We start from the raw sequence: 13,029 nt of genomic DNA on the forward strand, positions 1-13,029 counted from the left end.
CGGGGGCTTTAACCTGCTCCGTTTCCGGCCTGGGCCGATGCACCCCTCCTTAGGCGACCTGGTGGTCCCGGGCTCCCCCAGGAGCACCATATCGATACCGAACTTAGTGCGGACACCCGATCGGCATAGTCCGCTGCAGCTCAGATCTCCTGAGCTCAAACGATCCGCCAGCCTCAGCCTCCCAGTAACTTGGATTACAGGCGCGCGCCACCGCACCCGGCGAGAGACGGAGTCGTTCATAGGGCTTTTGTTTTAGACCACAGTGACGTCATTACGTTGGACGCACACTACAGCGGCCTCTAGTGGCGGAGTGTATGATTGTAACTGAGTTAACAAAGTTAAGAAGGAGGTTACTGATTATTGTGAGCTGGATTGTTTTCCTTTAGTTTGTACTGATGAGGGTCATATTGATGAATTTCGAAATGATCATATGTTATTGAAGAACTCGACATCATCCAACACAAACGATTTACTCAATCTGAAAAGTAAAAACTTTAATTCACACATTGTGCATGTACTGGTTAAATTAGTAATATAACTATATAACTAATAAAAATAAAAGCCTGTTTTGCTGACGTTTGCCTCAGACTTGTAAAAACGGTCTTGTTTCTCCCATATTTAAAAAGCAACTGATACAATTTGACACAAGAATTTTCTTTCAACTCATTTATTGTGGCACTTTATTTGACTTCATCAAATCCAAATACTCCTACAATGAATGCTGGATTAAAATATGACAAAAAATAACATAATGTCTAGAGCAGTGTTTTTCAACCTTTTCTGAGCCAAGGAACACTTTTTTCAATGAAAAAATCTCACGGCACACCACCAGTCGATAATGTTAAAAAAATGAAACTATGTAGCCCATATTAACAATATAAAGTAATTCTTGTGTTTATTTGGTATCAAATAAACACAAATAAAAATATTTCTACTCACTCAGTGTGAAACCTGGGCTTGTTTGGATGAACACAAAGTTGATATCGTGGCAGGAATTGAAGAAAGACACACACGAAGCTCTTCCTCAACAGCTCTCAGTCTCTCTCTGCTTTTAGTTTTTATAGCAGTGAAGCTTGAAAAGCTCACCTCACACAGATATGTCGTGGAAAATGGGAGCAATGTCAAAATAGCTTTGTTTGCCAGAATAGGGAACTCCTTGGCAGTAGCCAACCAAAAACTGTCCAAAGGTAGATCTGCAAAGCTCAGCTTTAAACCACGATTTTGTCTCAGTTCAGTTAGGTCCTCCTGCTCCTGTAAAGTCATGTCCTTTCCAACAACTGATGCTGAGCTATAAGGGTCCCTAACCCAGTCAAGGCATTCAGTGAAGGCTGAAGAGAAATAAAATGACATCTTCTCCTCAAAAGTTTTCAAATGTTTAACTATTGTCTCACACAATGCAGCAGTGTTTACATCTTGCCATTTCTTGGTGAGTGGAAACATTTCAAGGTTGCCAGTTTCCACATGTTGTTGCCAGAGGTGCACCTTTGAACGGAATCCATTTATTTTATCTGTACTTGTAAGCAGGTTTTCATTTCGGCCTTGCATTCGTGTGTTCAGTTCATTCAGGTGATGAAAAATATCTGCCAGGTATGCCAGCCTTGCACACCACTCATCACTTGCAAGCAGCTTTGCGTCATCGGACCTCTCATTTGTGAGAAAAACTCTAAGTTCCTCCCGCAGCTCATACACACGGGCCAGCACCTTGCCGCGCGACAACCATCGGACCTCCGTATGAAACAGCAAGACCTTGTGCTCCGCTCCCATTTCTTCACACAAAGATGCAAATATGCGACTTTTCACAGGTCGTGACTTTACAAAGTTTACCATGCGCACAACATCTTCCAACACAGGAACTAGGTCTGCTGGTAAAGTCTTGGCTACGAGGGCCTCCCGGTGTAAAAAACAGTGCGTAACAATCACATCTGGGTTTCTTTCCTTCACTCTGCTGACAAAGCCTTTGGTGCGCCCAACCATAGCTGCCGCTCCATCAGTGCAGACACTCGTGCAGTTTTCCCACTTAAGTCCTCCTTTTTCAAGATAGGTGTTTCGTTTGGAGATGGCGTTTAAGCTTATTTGGGACCATAGAACTGTTGGATAGCTTTTCACCACACACCAAGCACAGCGGAGTTTGTGCCGTTGCATCCCCGGTCTAAGTAAATCCAAATGAAAGATAGCTTTCGCTGTATTGCCTCAAAACTTTGCTCGAGCTCACAGTCTTTGCTTTCTTTTGATCTCCACTTATACTAGGGCCTTCATCTGGGTCCGAATATTGTCCAGGGTCCAGTTCGGAGTGAGCATTTTTCCTTTCCAAAAACTTCTCCATCACTGTTACCGTATATACTCGCTAGCCAAAATGTCACTGTCACCGCCACCTGTCGCATCAATGCATCACTAATTCTCTTGTCTCAGAGTACAATGCAATTTGCTACCTGCTGCCACCTACTGATATGGAAGAGTATTACATGATAACTGCCAGGCACTTGACAGCACAGACACTCAACTTCTTTTTTAGACCAATTAGGTGAAATTTGATCATTTCCCACGACACACCTGACAATATCTCGCGACACACTAGTGTGCCGCGGAGCACTGGTTGAAAAACACTGGTCTAGAGCATATCAGGGATGCAATTTATCTCCACCCTCCTCAACCCGGTGATCTGGTCCTGCTGACTCCTACAGAACACGGCTTACAGCAGAATCTCACACTGATAACTTTCTGTTAAAACTGGGCACTTGACATTAACCTCCAAAAACAAGTCATGATATTCCAGAAAAAGGCGAAATGTCATAAATCCAAACACTGTTTCACTGCAGGACTTCCTATACACTTAAACATACAATGAAATATAACTATAGGCATAATCATTTGTGCACTTTGGCAAAGCAATAACCTCCCTCACAGGTAAGACAAAGACACAAAGAACATACAAGAACATCTTTAAATAAACTCAATTCCACAATTAAGATTTGGAAGAATTATTCAATATTCAACCTATCCTTATGTTTGGAATTGAAGTGTGTGGCCCTGTAATGAATAAGTGGCAGCCATCTTGGGACATGACCTCTATTGAATCGCCTGTAGAGCAGAGGTTGGGGAATTCCCTTTGTCTCTCTGCAGATGATCACAAGAGCGATCAAATTCCGGGTTCACTTAGCACAAGCCAAAGTCTGAGTCATACCAGCAGCTGTTTCATGCTTGCTTTCGCTTTCCATCCTTATAAGCACGATGTGTGCATGATAGTGTTCATACTGAAATACAGACTTACAGCTTTAAGTTACTGGCTCTTTTAACTACTTTTTGATGCATATTTTTTTACTTTCTTGTATTTTTTTTAATCTAATTTAATTTTACACTGTGATTTTCTTCTGTTATCCTGCTTTGCTGCTGTAACACTGTTCATTTCTCCGTTTGAGAGATGAATGAAGGATTATTTTATTTTGTCTCCACCTGCAGGCCGTGATGAGAAGTATTGAGTGCTGTTGCAGTTGCAGGTTTCTTCCAGGTGGAGGCAGTGTGAGACAGCGCAGCTGCAGGTGTGTTTGAGTTTTTGTGGTCTAAAGAAGATGAAGAAGCAGCAGCGATGAAGCTGATGTTTGACGTTCGTATGAAAAGAAAGTGTGAGTGTTGAAACATGGTGTGGTGTTGTGTGTAAAAAAGACTGGGTCTCGCTGTATTACTCAGGCTGCACTACAGCGTCTATTCACAGGCGCGAACCCACTACTGAGCGGCACGGGGGCTTTAACCTGCTCCGTTTCCGGCCTGGGCCGATGCACCCCTCCTTAGGCGACCTGGTGGTCCCGGGCTCCCCCAGGAGCACCATATCGATACCGAACTTAGTGCGGACACCCGATCGGCATAGTCCGCTGCAGCTCAGATCTCCTGAGCTCAAACGATCCGCCAGCCTCAGCCTCCCAGTAACTTGGATTACAGGCGCGCGCCACCGCACCCGGCGAGAGACGGAGACATTCACAGGGCTTTTATTTTAGACCACGGTGACGTAATTACGTTGGACGAACACTACAGCGGCCTCTAGTGGCGGTAAGTTTGATTGTAATTGAAGTAATGAAGGTTGATACCAGTGGTGTCCAAACTTTTTTTCTTGCGGGCCAAAATTGTCGCGTTAGAATCGCTCACGGGCCACAGGGTTTTTTTGTTTGTTTGTTTTTTTTAAATATTGGAAGGAACTTTTTGTATTTTGACCACTTCAAAAATAATGTAAATACACAATAATTAATTGCAGTGGGAAACTGTTGTGTTCTCATTTTTTGGAAAGAATAGTCAGGCTTTTATAGGTCTCCCTCGCAAACATGAAAAAGAAAAAGAACGAAATATGCCATCTGATGAGGCCTCGGGCCAAAATCTTCTGATTCTTTGAACGAAGTCAAGGGCCACAAACAATCCACTCAAGGGCCACAAATGGCCCCCGGGCCGCACTTTGGACACCCCTGCCATAGACTGTTGATGCTGACAGTAATTTTGCTGATTGTTTACCTTTAGTTTGTACTGATGAAGGTCAGATTAATAAATTTCTAAATGATATTGAAGAGCTTGTAACATCAGTGATAAAAGAGTGTTTTTGATGTAGGTTTTATTTCTCACAAGTTTAATTTCGGCCTAAATCATAGACAAACACAAACGATTTACCGTACTCAGTCTAAAACTAAAAACTTTAATTCACACTTTGTGCATGTATTGGGTAAATGAAGTGAAATAACTGATAAAAATAAAAGCCTGTTTCACTGACATTTGCCTCAGACTTTTAACGATGGTTAGACATCCGACTATTCCTTTTTATCAGACTCTGCCCTCAAGCAGCCTGCAGACACCTCACAATAGATGTAAAAGCACCGATTCCACTCCACTATAATACTGAAATAGAGTATAACAATATTTACCTCAAGTATTTATTTCCATAATAGAGATGTGAAAGGAAGCACCAAAACACCTTTCCTTGGCATTAAGGGAATTGGACTCGCTATTACAGCTGCAACACAAAATATTCCCAGTCTTCCACGGACTGTGGAATTTATTTGAGCAGCAAAAAGGATTCATCCTAGCTTGGGTTTGCTAACCATGCAAGGGTATTGATTTAATGTGAAGGTAGTGTGAAGGTTGTATCTAAATTAACCAAAATATAAGATAAATGTTACACATGAGATCAATGTAAAGTTCTTTGTGAAGCTTTTTAATATTCTGACAGCATCAACCAAACAAAAACCCCAAAACCCCCCCCAAAAAAACATTTAAACTTAAAAACCACTTCTTTAAAAATTCTTTCAAACAAAACATTTAAACAGAATGAAATACTGAAATCTCAGAATGACCATTTATAATCAGTTATCCAGAACATCTTCCACAGATTCACATTGTCGAGCCTCGTCAGACTTCTGTCAGGACTTTGTTAGCTGTCAGAGAAAAAAAGATGAACAGAGTTTGAAACAAGAAGCAGCAAGTAAAACAGAATTTTGTTACAAGCTACATTTCATCCCTGTGTATTACAATTAAATATAGTTAGCTAATTTACTACATCAAGCTGGAAAAATGGGAATGAAGTTGAGACAAGTTAAATAATAGATCTGAACAAAAACCCCTTGTGAATCTGTTGTTCTTACATTCAGTGGTTTGGCAGAGAATTACTAAGCAGATATCATTTTATTAACAGGCTTTAACAATCAAACCTACAGTTTTTTAAAGCAGCAGTTTGTTTCTCTTTACCTGCTTGTTGCTTTCGTCCACTTCAGAGCGTGTCTCGGTGGCACAGATATGTTTGGGTGGTAAAAGGTACAGCCGGCTCTTTTACACTGTGCCGCAAAGCGACAAGCCTGCAGGTGAGGGATACAAAACGTAAAATGTCAGACAGCACTTTGTATCAACTGGAGGCCTGTGTGTGCGCATATAAGAGCCACCTTCAAATCAAGCTCCTCCCCCTGTGACCTTCATGAAAGTTACTGAGAAAACATGAAACCGACTTTCACAGTTGTTTTGTGATGTACCTTGGGATGATAAAATGGACAGTCCATCTTCTTGCAGTCTGGGAAGAAGCGACAGACGGAAGTAGTCTGCACTGGCTGCACTGCTGTGAACACAAACAGTCAAGTTAGAGGTGCAGAATGGAAGATCTTAACTTCCCACAGACCACAGATTACTGCTTCAGATGTAAGTAAGTAAAGTTTATTTATATAGCACCTTTCACAGCACAAGGTCACAAAGTGGTTTTAAAAGTATTAATCAGTAAAAAACAATAACAAATCAACAACAAGGCATTGAAATATGACAAATTGAAATTGCAATCAATTCAATGATTTGAAAGCACAAAAGCAAATCTAAAAAGATGTGTCTTCAGCTCCTTTTAAAAAAATCTGTTTTTTCATCCGAAATTGACGAAAAACGTTAAAAAAACAAAAAACAAAACATGTTACGTCAATCGTGTTTGCACACTGACCGAAAAAACTTTTGTACATCATTATCCCTTTTTTCACTTTTATCCGTGTGCGTAGATTCCCCCCGAACTATCAGCTGCTGTTCAGGATCACTGTATAAAGCAGCGTATTAAACTGGAACACATACATCCTAAAATACACCTGAAAGCCATCGTCCTCACTCCTGTTTTCATGTGGACGGACCGTGTTTTTTCTTTTACTATGAGACAGTGTCATACTGCAAATTTTTGCAAATAACAGAAAGATAAATGCGTCTGACTCAGTGTGTAAGGTGTCTGTGATTAATGTCCCCGCCCCCCAAAAAATGCATCAGAAAAATCAAAACAAAAAAAAACTAACTCAGCGTGCAAACAGACTCGGCCTTTAACCTTAAACCTGTGAGGGTTTATTTGTTATTAGTGAGACTGTTTTATATCTTTTGTCTACAACTCAATATCGTCTGAATAAAGAAGTTCTAATGAAAGAAGGAGATCTGGTTATTCTAAACCATTTCTGAACTGAATGTATAAAATAAAGTGTGACTATGGCATAATAAAACATAAATTGTACTACTCCAGTGATAATGAGAGAGTACCTGGCCTTGAAGGAGGACCGACTGTAGACCTGCGGCTGGCGTGGGTGAATGGGCAGTCCGGCTTGGTACACCTGGCGTCATACTTACAGTTAGGGTGGACAAAAAGACATTTATCCCCAAACTTGCAGCTGGGGAAAGTCCTGCAGGAAAGAAAAATATAGAAAAAAAGTTAGGAAACAGGATTTCCTCAGAGCTCAGAAATTAAAACACTATTAGTAGGGATGTAAAGATTAATGGTGAAGCAGTTAAAAAAAGATTCAAAGATGTTTGGGTTCACTTCAGTGCTGTGAAAAATTAATTGCAGTAATATGGAGAGCGTCAGCAGCTGTTATTAAAAAAAGTAAAGAAAGGAATCTTTTTCAGTAGTAATTTGTCTTCAGTCTCATTTTGTAAAAGAAATCGTGAGAGAATCGTATCATGAACCCAGTATCATGAGTGAATCGGTACATCCCTAATTATTACTAAACAACACAAACACACTCACTTGCACTGCGCTGTAGGGTGATGGTACATGCACTCATCTCCACTCTTACAGACCGGCCAGAACTTGCAGCGCTCCAGCACCTTCTGTTTCTTCAAAGGGACCGCATCGTCATCAGTCATGTCAACATCCATCCCGTCATCTGTCAAGACACCAGATTGTAAATGGGATAAAACACACTCAATTCAATTAAAAAAAACAAAACACTTTATTTGGGGGAACACTTCAAAAGGCACACAGAGCAGGAAATTAACAACAGTGCAGCTATACTAAATGTAACCGGAAATAAAGTATCAATAAAAGAATAAAGTGTCAGTGTCTCACTTAGTAACTACACGAGCTAAAATTGCGAATGCATTTTCTAACAGCTTTTTCAACTCTGATTTCATAATAGAGTAGAGGGTCACCTTCTGCTGGTGTGATTCTTTCCTGTAATCTTTGAAGCACGCTGACTTTTGGCTCCCTGTTCACACTGACGGGCCCCTCCATGACTCTTGTGGGTGGTCTTACTTCATCCAGGTCCATCTCACAGTCTGCAAAATTCCCCATCGGGCTCGGTACCCCGTCTAATGTCACGATGAACTTTGGGCTGGCAGACTCTCCGATATCCTTACTGGATGAGAGAGAAAATCCAGAGCATTGACGTCGATTTGAAGCACATCGACGAATCAGAAATGATGCTAACACACACGACTGACAGTGACTATCTTCTAAAACGTGTGTATACCTGGGCTGGACGCTGCGTGGTAATGCAGACTGGACATCCTCTCTGACCAGGAGGCGCTGCTGGCTTCTGGCTGCTGCAGGTTCTTGCAGTCGGGGTTGACTCATGATGAAGGAGCGGGTGTCAAAAGGTTTAGCCTCACTGCCTGCAGCGACCTCAACAGCTGCATTATTACCACAAAAAAAAAAGAAAGAAAGAAAAAAACACATTCAACAAAGCCAAATACAGGACGGAGAGTGAATTAACAAAATATATCTGGACGAAAACGTTAAAAACTGATGAAAGGTTTGTTTAAAAAAAAAAAAAAAAAGACTGACCACATTCACTCTGCTCTGCTCTGCCATTGTTCTCTGCTATGTCCAACTGGAGGCGTGAAGCTAGAGATCTTGCTGGAGCTGGGGAACATTTGGGTTTTTTTAATCATCAAAAAAGACAAAACAACTCGCAAAATAGCAACTATCACCTCCTGATAATGCATACAGCGGCAAAGAATGCTTTTTTTTTGGCCAGTCTGCTCCTTTCACAATCTTTACCTGCAGCACATTTTATAAAGTCGATTAAACTACTGCATCCCCATTTTTAAAAATGTAATTTCTGTTATCGCAACGGGTTAACGTCATGCACGAAGCAACCAGCAACACGATTAAATCAACGGCGCATATGTACTCAATGAGACTGTGCATCACAATCATGGCCTTTAAAGAGGAATGTAACCACTCATACGTGCCGAGCACACAGCAGGTGCAGGTCGCCCACAACTTAACTGATCTTAAACAGCGTTTGTATACGGATAAAACACAATCACAAACTGGTGTGTGTGTGTGAGTGTGTAAAACACTGATGAACATGTTCATCCTCACATACCAGGGGCTCTGGATGGAGGGAGCTCTGAGGAGGTGTAAGCTGAAACCCTGGGGGCCAGGCTGTGGAGGTGCTCCTGGACCAGCTGGATGGCTGCAGTCATCTCTTCAGTGCTGGCCAAGCGAGTGCGAGGGGCCACGGGGACGGTCTGCCTCTGGGGGACTGGTTGTGGGGGGAGAAGGATGTTATTTCATTCAGCTGTTTTTTTCCCCCCCATTCTCATCACTTGATACTATCTAAAAATATAACAGATAGCACTACCTATCTAAATCTCAGCGCGCTGTGATAAAGCAGCTTAACAGAAACAACCTTAATACACCTGTGACGACACGTCATGTTAGTGTGTGTTTTTATGTGTTCATTCCTCTTGGCCCTTTTTGTGGTAACATTGTTTGAAACGTATCGACCATCGAAGGGAATTCTTCTGTGTCGATGTAACAGTACGTGTCAGACCCTCATAGCAGCACATCTATATTAGGATAGGGGCCAAGAATATGTTGTGAGCTTGAAAGGAAACAGGGTTTGCCGAGACTGAAATGTATATGTCTGACATTTACAAGTAAAGGTAAGGTCATCTTTTTAGGAGTATACCCAGATAGAAAAGGAATTTGTAGGCTGTACCTGCTGACAGAATATAAGCAAGACTGACAACATGGAAAGTCTGCTGCTGTTCTGTCTGAGCTCTGCAGAATAAATCCTCAAATAATCCACAGTCTGTCTGTCTGTCAACGATTCCAGATGAAACACTCACGCCTAACAAACCAATGTGCAGATAGTCTGATTTGGAGTCTTTCATTTTTATTTAAAAGAGTCGGAGATGGTCCAGTATCAATTATCCTCGGAGTATCAGAAGTGCTGAAAGGTTTGCAAAAAGCTCAGCGGTGACTTCAATCTTATGGATAATTCTCCTCTTTTAGAAAAACAAAGAAGGTTTTTTTTACTTTGTACTCAGATAAGACATTTTAAGTAATAAGTAATCCACTCTACAAATACTGCAGGCTGTTATGTCAGACCTGAGACCAACTGTAGTCTGTTTAAAGGTGTCGCCAAACCTCAGTTTGTTTTGGTTGTGCCAGAGCTTGAGTGCAACATCGACTGGATTCAAAATATGCACATTCTTCCTTAAATAAAAAAGGTCAAATGTTTGTGTGGATGCTTCGTGTGGACCCTGTTTCCCTTAACAGACATTTTTAACACAAATAACAGCGATTTAAACAGTAAGTCAAATAAACATACTGGTGGGGAAGGCTGTCGTTTTGGTGATTGAGTCCTGAGCCTCAGATATGGCCTTCAGTATCAGATTCCTGTTGGCTTGCTTTGCCGGTGGGAGAGTGGGTCTGAAGCAACAGAAAGGACAGAAATGTTAGAGACCCTGCTTTGCCCTTTACTTTATGTTCTACACCCTGTGATGTTTCATCGTGCTGAATTCGGCGTGGACACGGACTTGCGTTCTGGTTTGGAGGGTAGGGACACTCTGCTCGATATGCCTCTTCCTCCGTAGCCGGCGTCATCCTCTTCCACGTCATCGCTGTCCTCGTCTTCAGCTCGGTTCACTCGTACCACCGAACTCGCAACCGGCGCCTTACGCTTCCGCGACAACTCCTCCTGATAATGAACAACACAAAGCATTGTAATGACCTCAAACCTCAGAGACCTCGTATGTCGACGGTGAGTCTCATAAACAAACATCATTCTAGAGGTGTATGAGTAAAGCACATCCGTACATTAAAAGAAGACCAACAATGCTCTAACCGAAATCACTTTACCTTACTGGATCCGGCTCTTGACGTTCTACTTCCTCTGGTGTCCTGTTGCCTGGAATGAGAGGATCCTTCCGTATGTCGATGAGTGTCTGCAGAGCTAACTGATGAAAACTTGCTCTGACCAGGTCTGTAGATTGCAGCAGTGGGTCTGCTGGCTCCCATACGTGTTCTGCCATGGCTGACAGGTGTTTCAACCAGGTCTTCAGCGATAAAGTCGTCATCCATCTCTGGTTTGATGTCAATCACAGCCTCGGAGGGGAGCAGCTCCATGAGGGGCTTAACAGTGGAGGTAAGACGAGAGGAACCCTTCTCCAGTGTACTCCTCCTGATAGTCAACATTGCAAAGGATTATTTTTGTTTGTTTAAGAAATGTAAACACCGAATGTCAGTGTGTGTCACCGTAACAAAACAATAATACAATAAAAGAAATAAAAACTCTCGCTTTGCATGAGGCACCTGCTGTCATGGGCAGAGCTGGACACACGGGCGTCAGTCCTATCAGAGCGCGAGCTGGACACTGTCAGCAACTTCAACTCCTCTGTTCTGCTGTCTTCACTAACAGATGATCTACTCCTCCCGGCCACAGCACCTATGTCAGACTGGAGGGCATTCTGCGATGCAGGTTCTGCAACAAACAAGAGAGACAATTAAGGGAAGAAAAAAAACAACAACCCGAATGTACAATAAAACAGCTTTTCTTTCAGAAGGCTACAAAGTCAAAAAGATGGGCAGCAGCTGGCTTAGTGAATACGTCACTTCACATGTAAGGAGATTTTAGTCCTCCAAGAAGGTGGTTCGGCTACAACTCTGACCTGTGGCTTCTTTCCCCCACTCTCTCTCACCATTTCTTCCTCTATTCTCTGAGCGCTCCGTTGCCACTGAAATCCCTCTTTTAGTTATGTGATGTTTTAGTGTGTTTTATGAGCTGTTATTATTTTTTTGTGCCGTCTTGTGAATGTTTTTGTATAGTGTTTTTATGCTCTTAGGTGCAAGATAAACCCCCTTAGGATCAATAAAGGTCATCGTTCAATCAATCATTTATTTAAGAAAAAAAAAAAGAATCACTGAAGCGAGCTCAGAGTTACTTACCAACGGCGACAGTTCTTAACTTCTCAAGGACACCCTGCAGCCTGAAATCAACAACAACACAATGTCATGACTAGAGCTGTGAGAAAGTACACACTGTTTTTTTTTTATACAAGAAGACGAATACAAACACACAAAGAGATTATATTAGAAAGAGAAAAAACATTGTGTTTTTGACTTCTCAAAGTAGTTACCAGGCTGTGAATTTGATCGTGTTGTTTCCAAGGAAAAGGGAAAGATCATCTGCCATTTGTTGAGAGGTTTTCTTGTTTGCTACCATCACCATGATGTAGTCAGGCAATTCTTCGTCTAAACCCATGAAAACAGGAAAAACATTTAACATGTAATGTTAGACACTAACACATTAAAATAGCTGAGACCACTTTATTATCCACTTACCAATATATGCACCCAGGTCTTGAAGCTTGCCCTTGATAGCAGCCTAACGGGGAACACAAATACTATTAATATTAATATGCAAATAAAGACAGCATCCTGGTTTGATTCATTTATCAAAAAACAGACCACGAAACACAGGCTTATACTAGCTAAGAAAGCTATCCCACAGTGAATGAAAACATGTGTTAACAGGTCTGTAAACGTGATTATAACATGAAGCATTAAAGCATGCTAATGCTAGCTCGTACAGTCTCTGCTAAAGCCACACATAAACACGCTTCAGTCTTCTCCCACAACTCACTCAGATGCTGCCCATCATTTTACTTACTCTTATCTTCTTGCTGATCTCTGTTCCGATTTCCATTTTTGTGTTATTATTCAATATAAAAAAAAGTTACAAAAGCTGCAGCTGATTTTCAAGGAGCGCTAACCAGCAGAGACAAATGGGATGATCACGTGACCAACGAAGGAACGGTGGCCGAGAAAGGTCAAATCAGATCTTTTTTCAGTCTCGTTTTTTTCCCCAGGGCTATTGCGACAAATAACTATTAAAACCACTTACTTTAACATCATATATCATATATTACAATCCGTATCATATTATGCTATAATACTTAATATTTATTCAGCTTCCTGCAAACTAGAGGCTAAAATTAAGCCTTATAAAAACCTAGGCCAAGAAATATGAAACAACATAA

At 41.6% G+C, this 13,029-nt stretch overlaps 1 protein-coding gene across 2 annotated transcripts; it reads right to left on the bottom strand.

Annotated features, from left to right (window-relative positions):
• Nucleotides 1-5,167: 5,167 nt before the first annotated feature.
• zc3h14 (zinc finger CCCH-type containing 14) lies at nt 5,168-12,819 on the bottom strand. Of its 2 annotated transcripts, none has more exons than XM_079342850.1 (17): nt 12,660-12,819; nt 12,332-12,374; nt 12,127-12,241; nt 11,936-11,976; nt 11,303-11,471; nt 10,850-11,168; nt 10,528-10,688; nt 10,320-10,420; nt 9,087-9,245; nt 8,540-8,617; nt 8,226-8,385; nt 7,906-8,111; nt 7,502-7,640; nt 7,018-7,157; nt 5,997-6,079; nt 5,719-5,825; nt 5,168-5,408 (listed from the first exon to the last, which is right to left on the bottom strand). In XM_079342850.1, exons 1-17 carry the CDS (start codon nt 12,693-12,695, stop codon nt 5,405-5,407), a joined length of 2,061 nt encoding a protein of 686 aa, XP_079198976.1. In that variant the 5' UTR covers nt 12,696-12,819; the 3' UTR covers nt 5,168-5,404. The 2 variants fall into 2 exon arrangements, with proteins under 2 accessions (XP_079198976.1, XP_079198975.1); XM_079342849.1 differs by having other exon boundaries at nt 10,850-11,171; nt 12,660-12,818.
• Between the last annotated feature and the right edge of the window lie 210 nt (nt 12,820-13,029).

This window comes from Symphodus melops (assembly GCF_947650265.1).
Source record: "Symphodus melops genome assembly, chromosome: 1".
Lineage (NCBI taxonomy): Eukaryota > Metazoa > Chordata > Actinopteri > Labriformes > Labridae > Symphodus > Symphodus melops.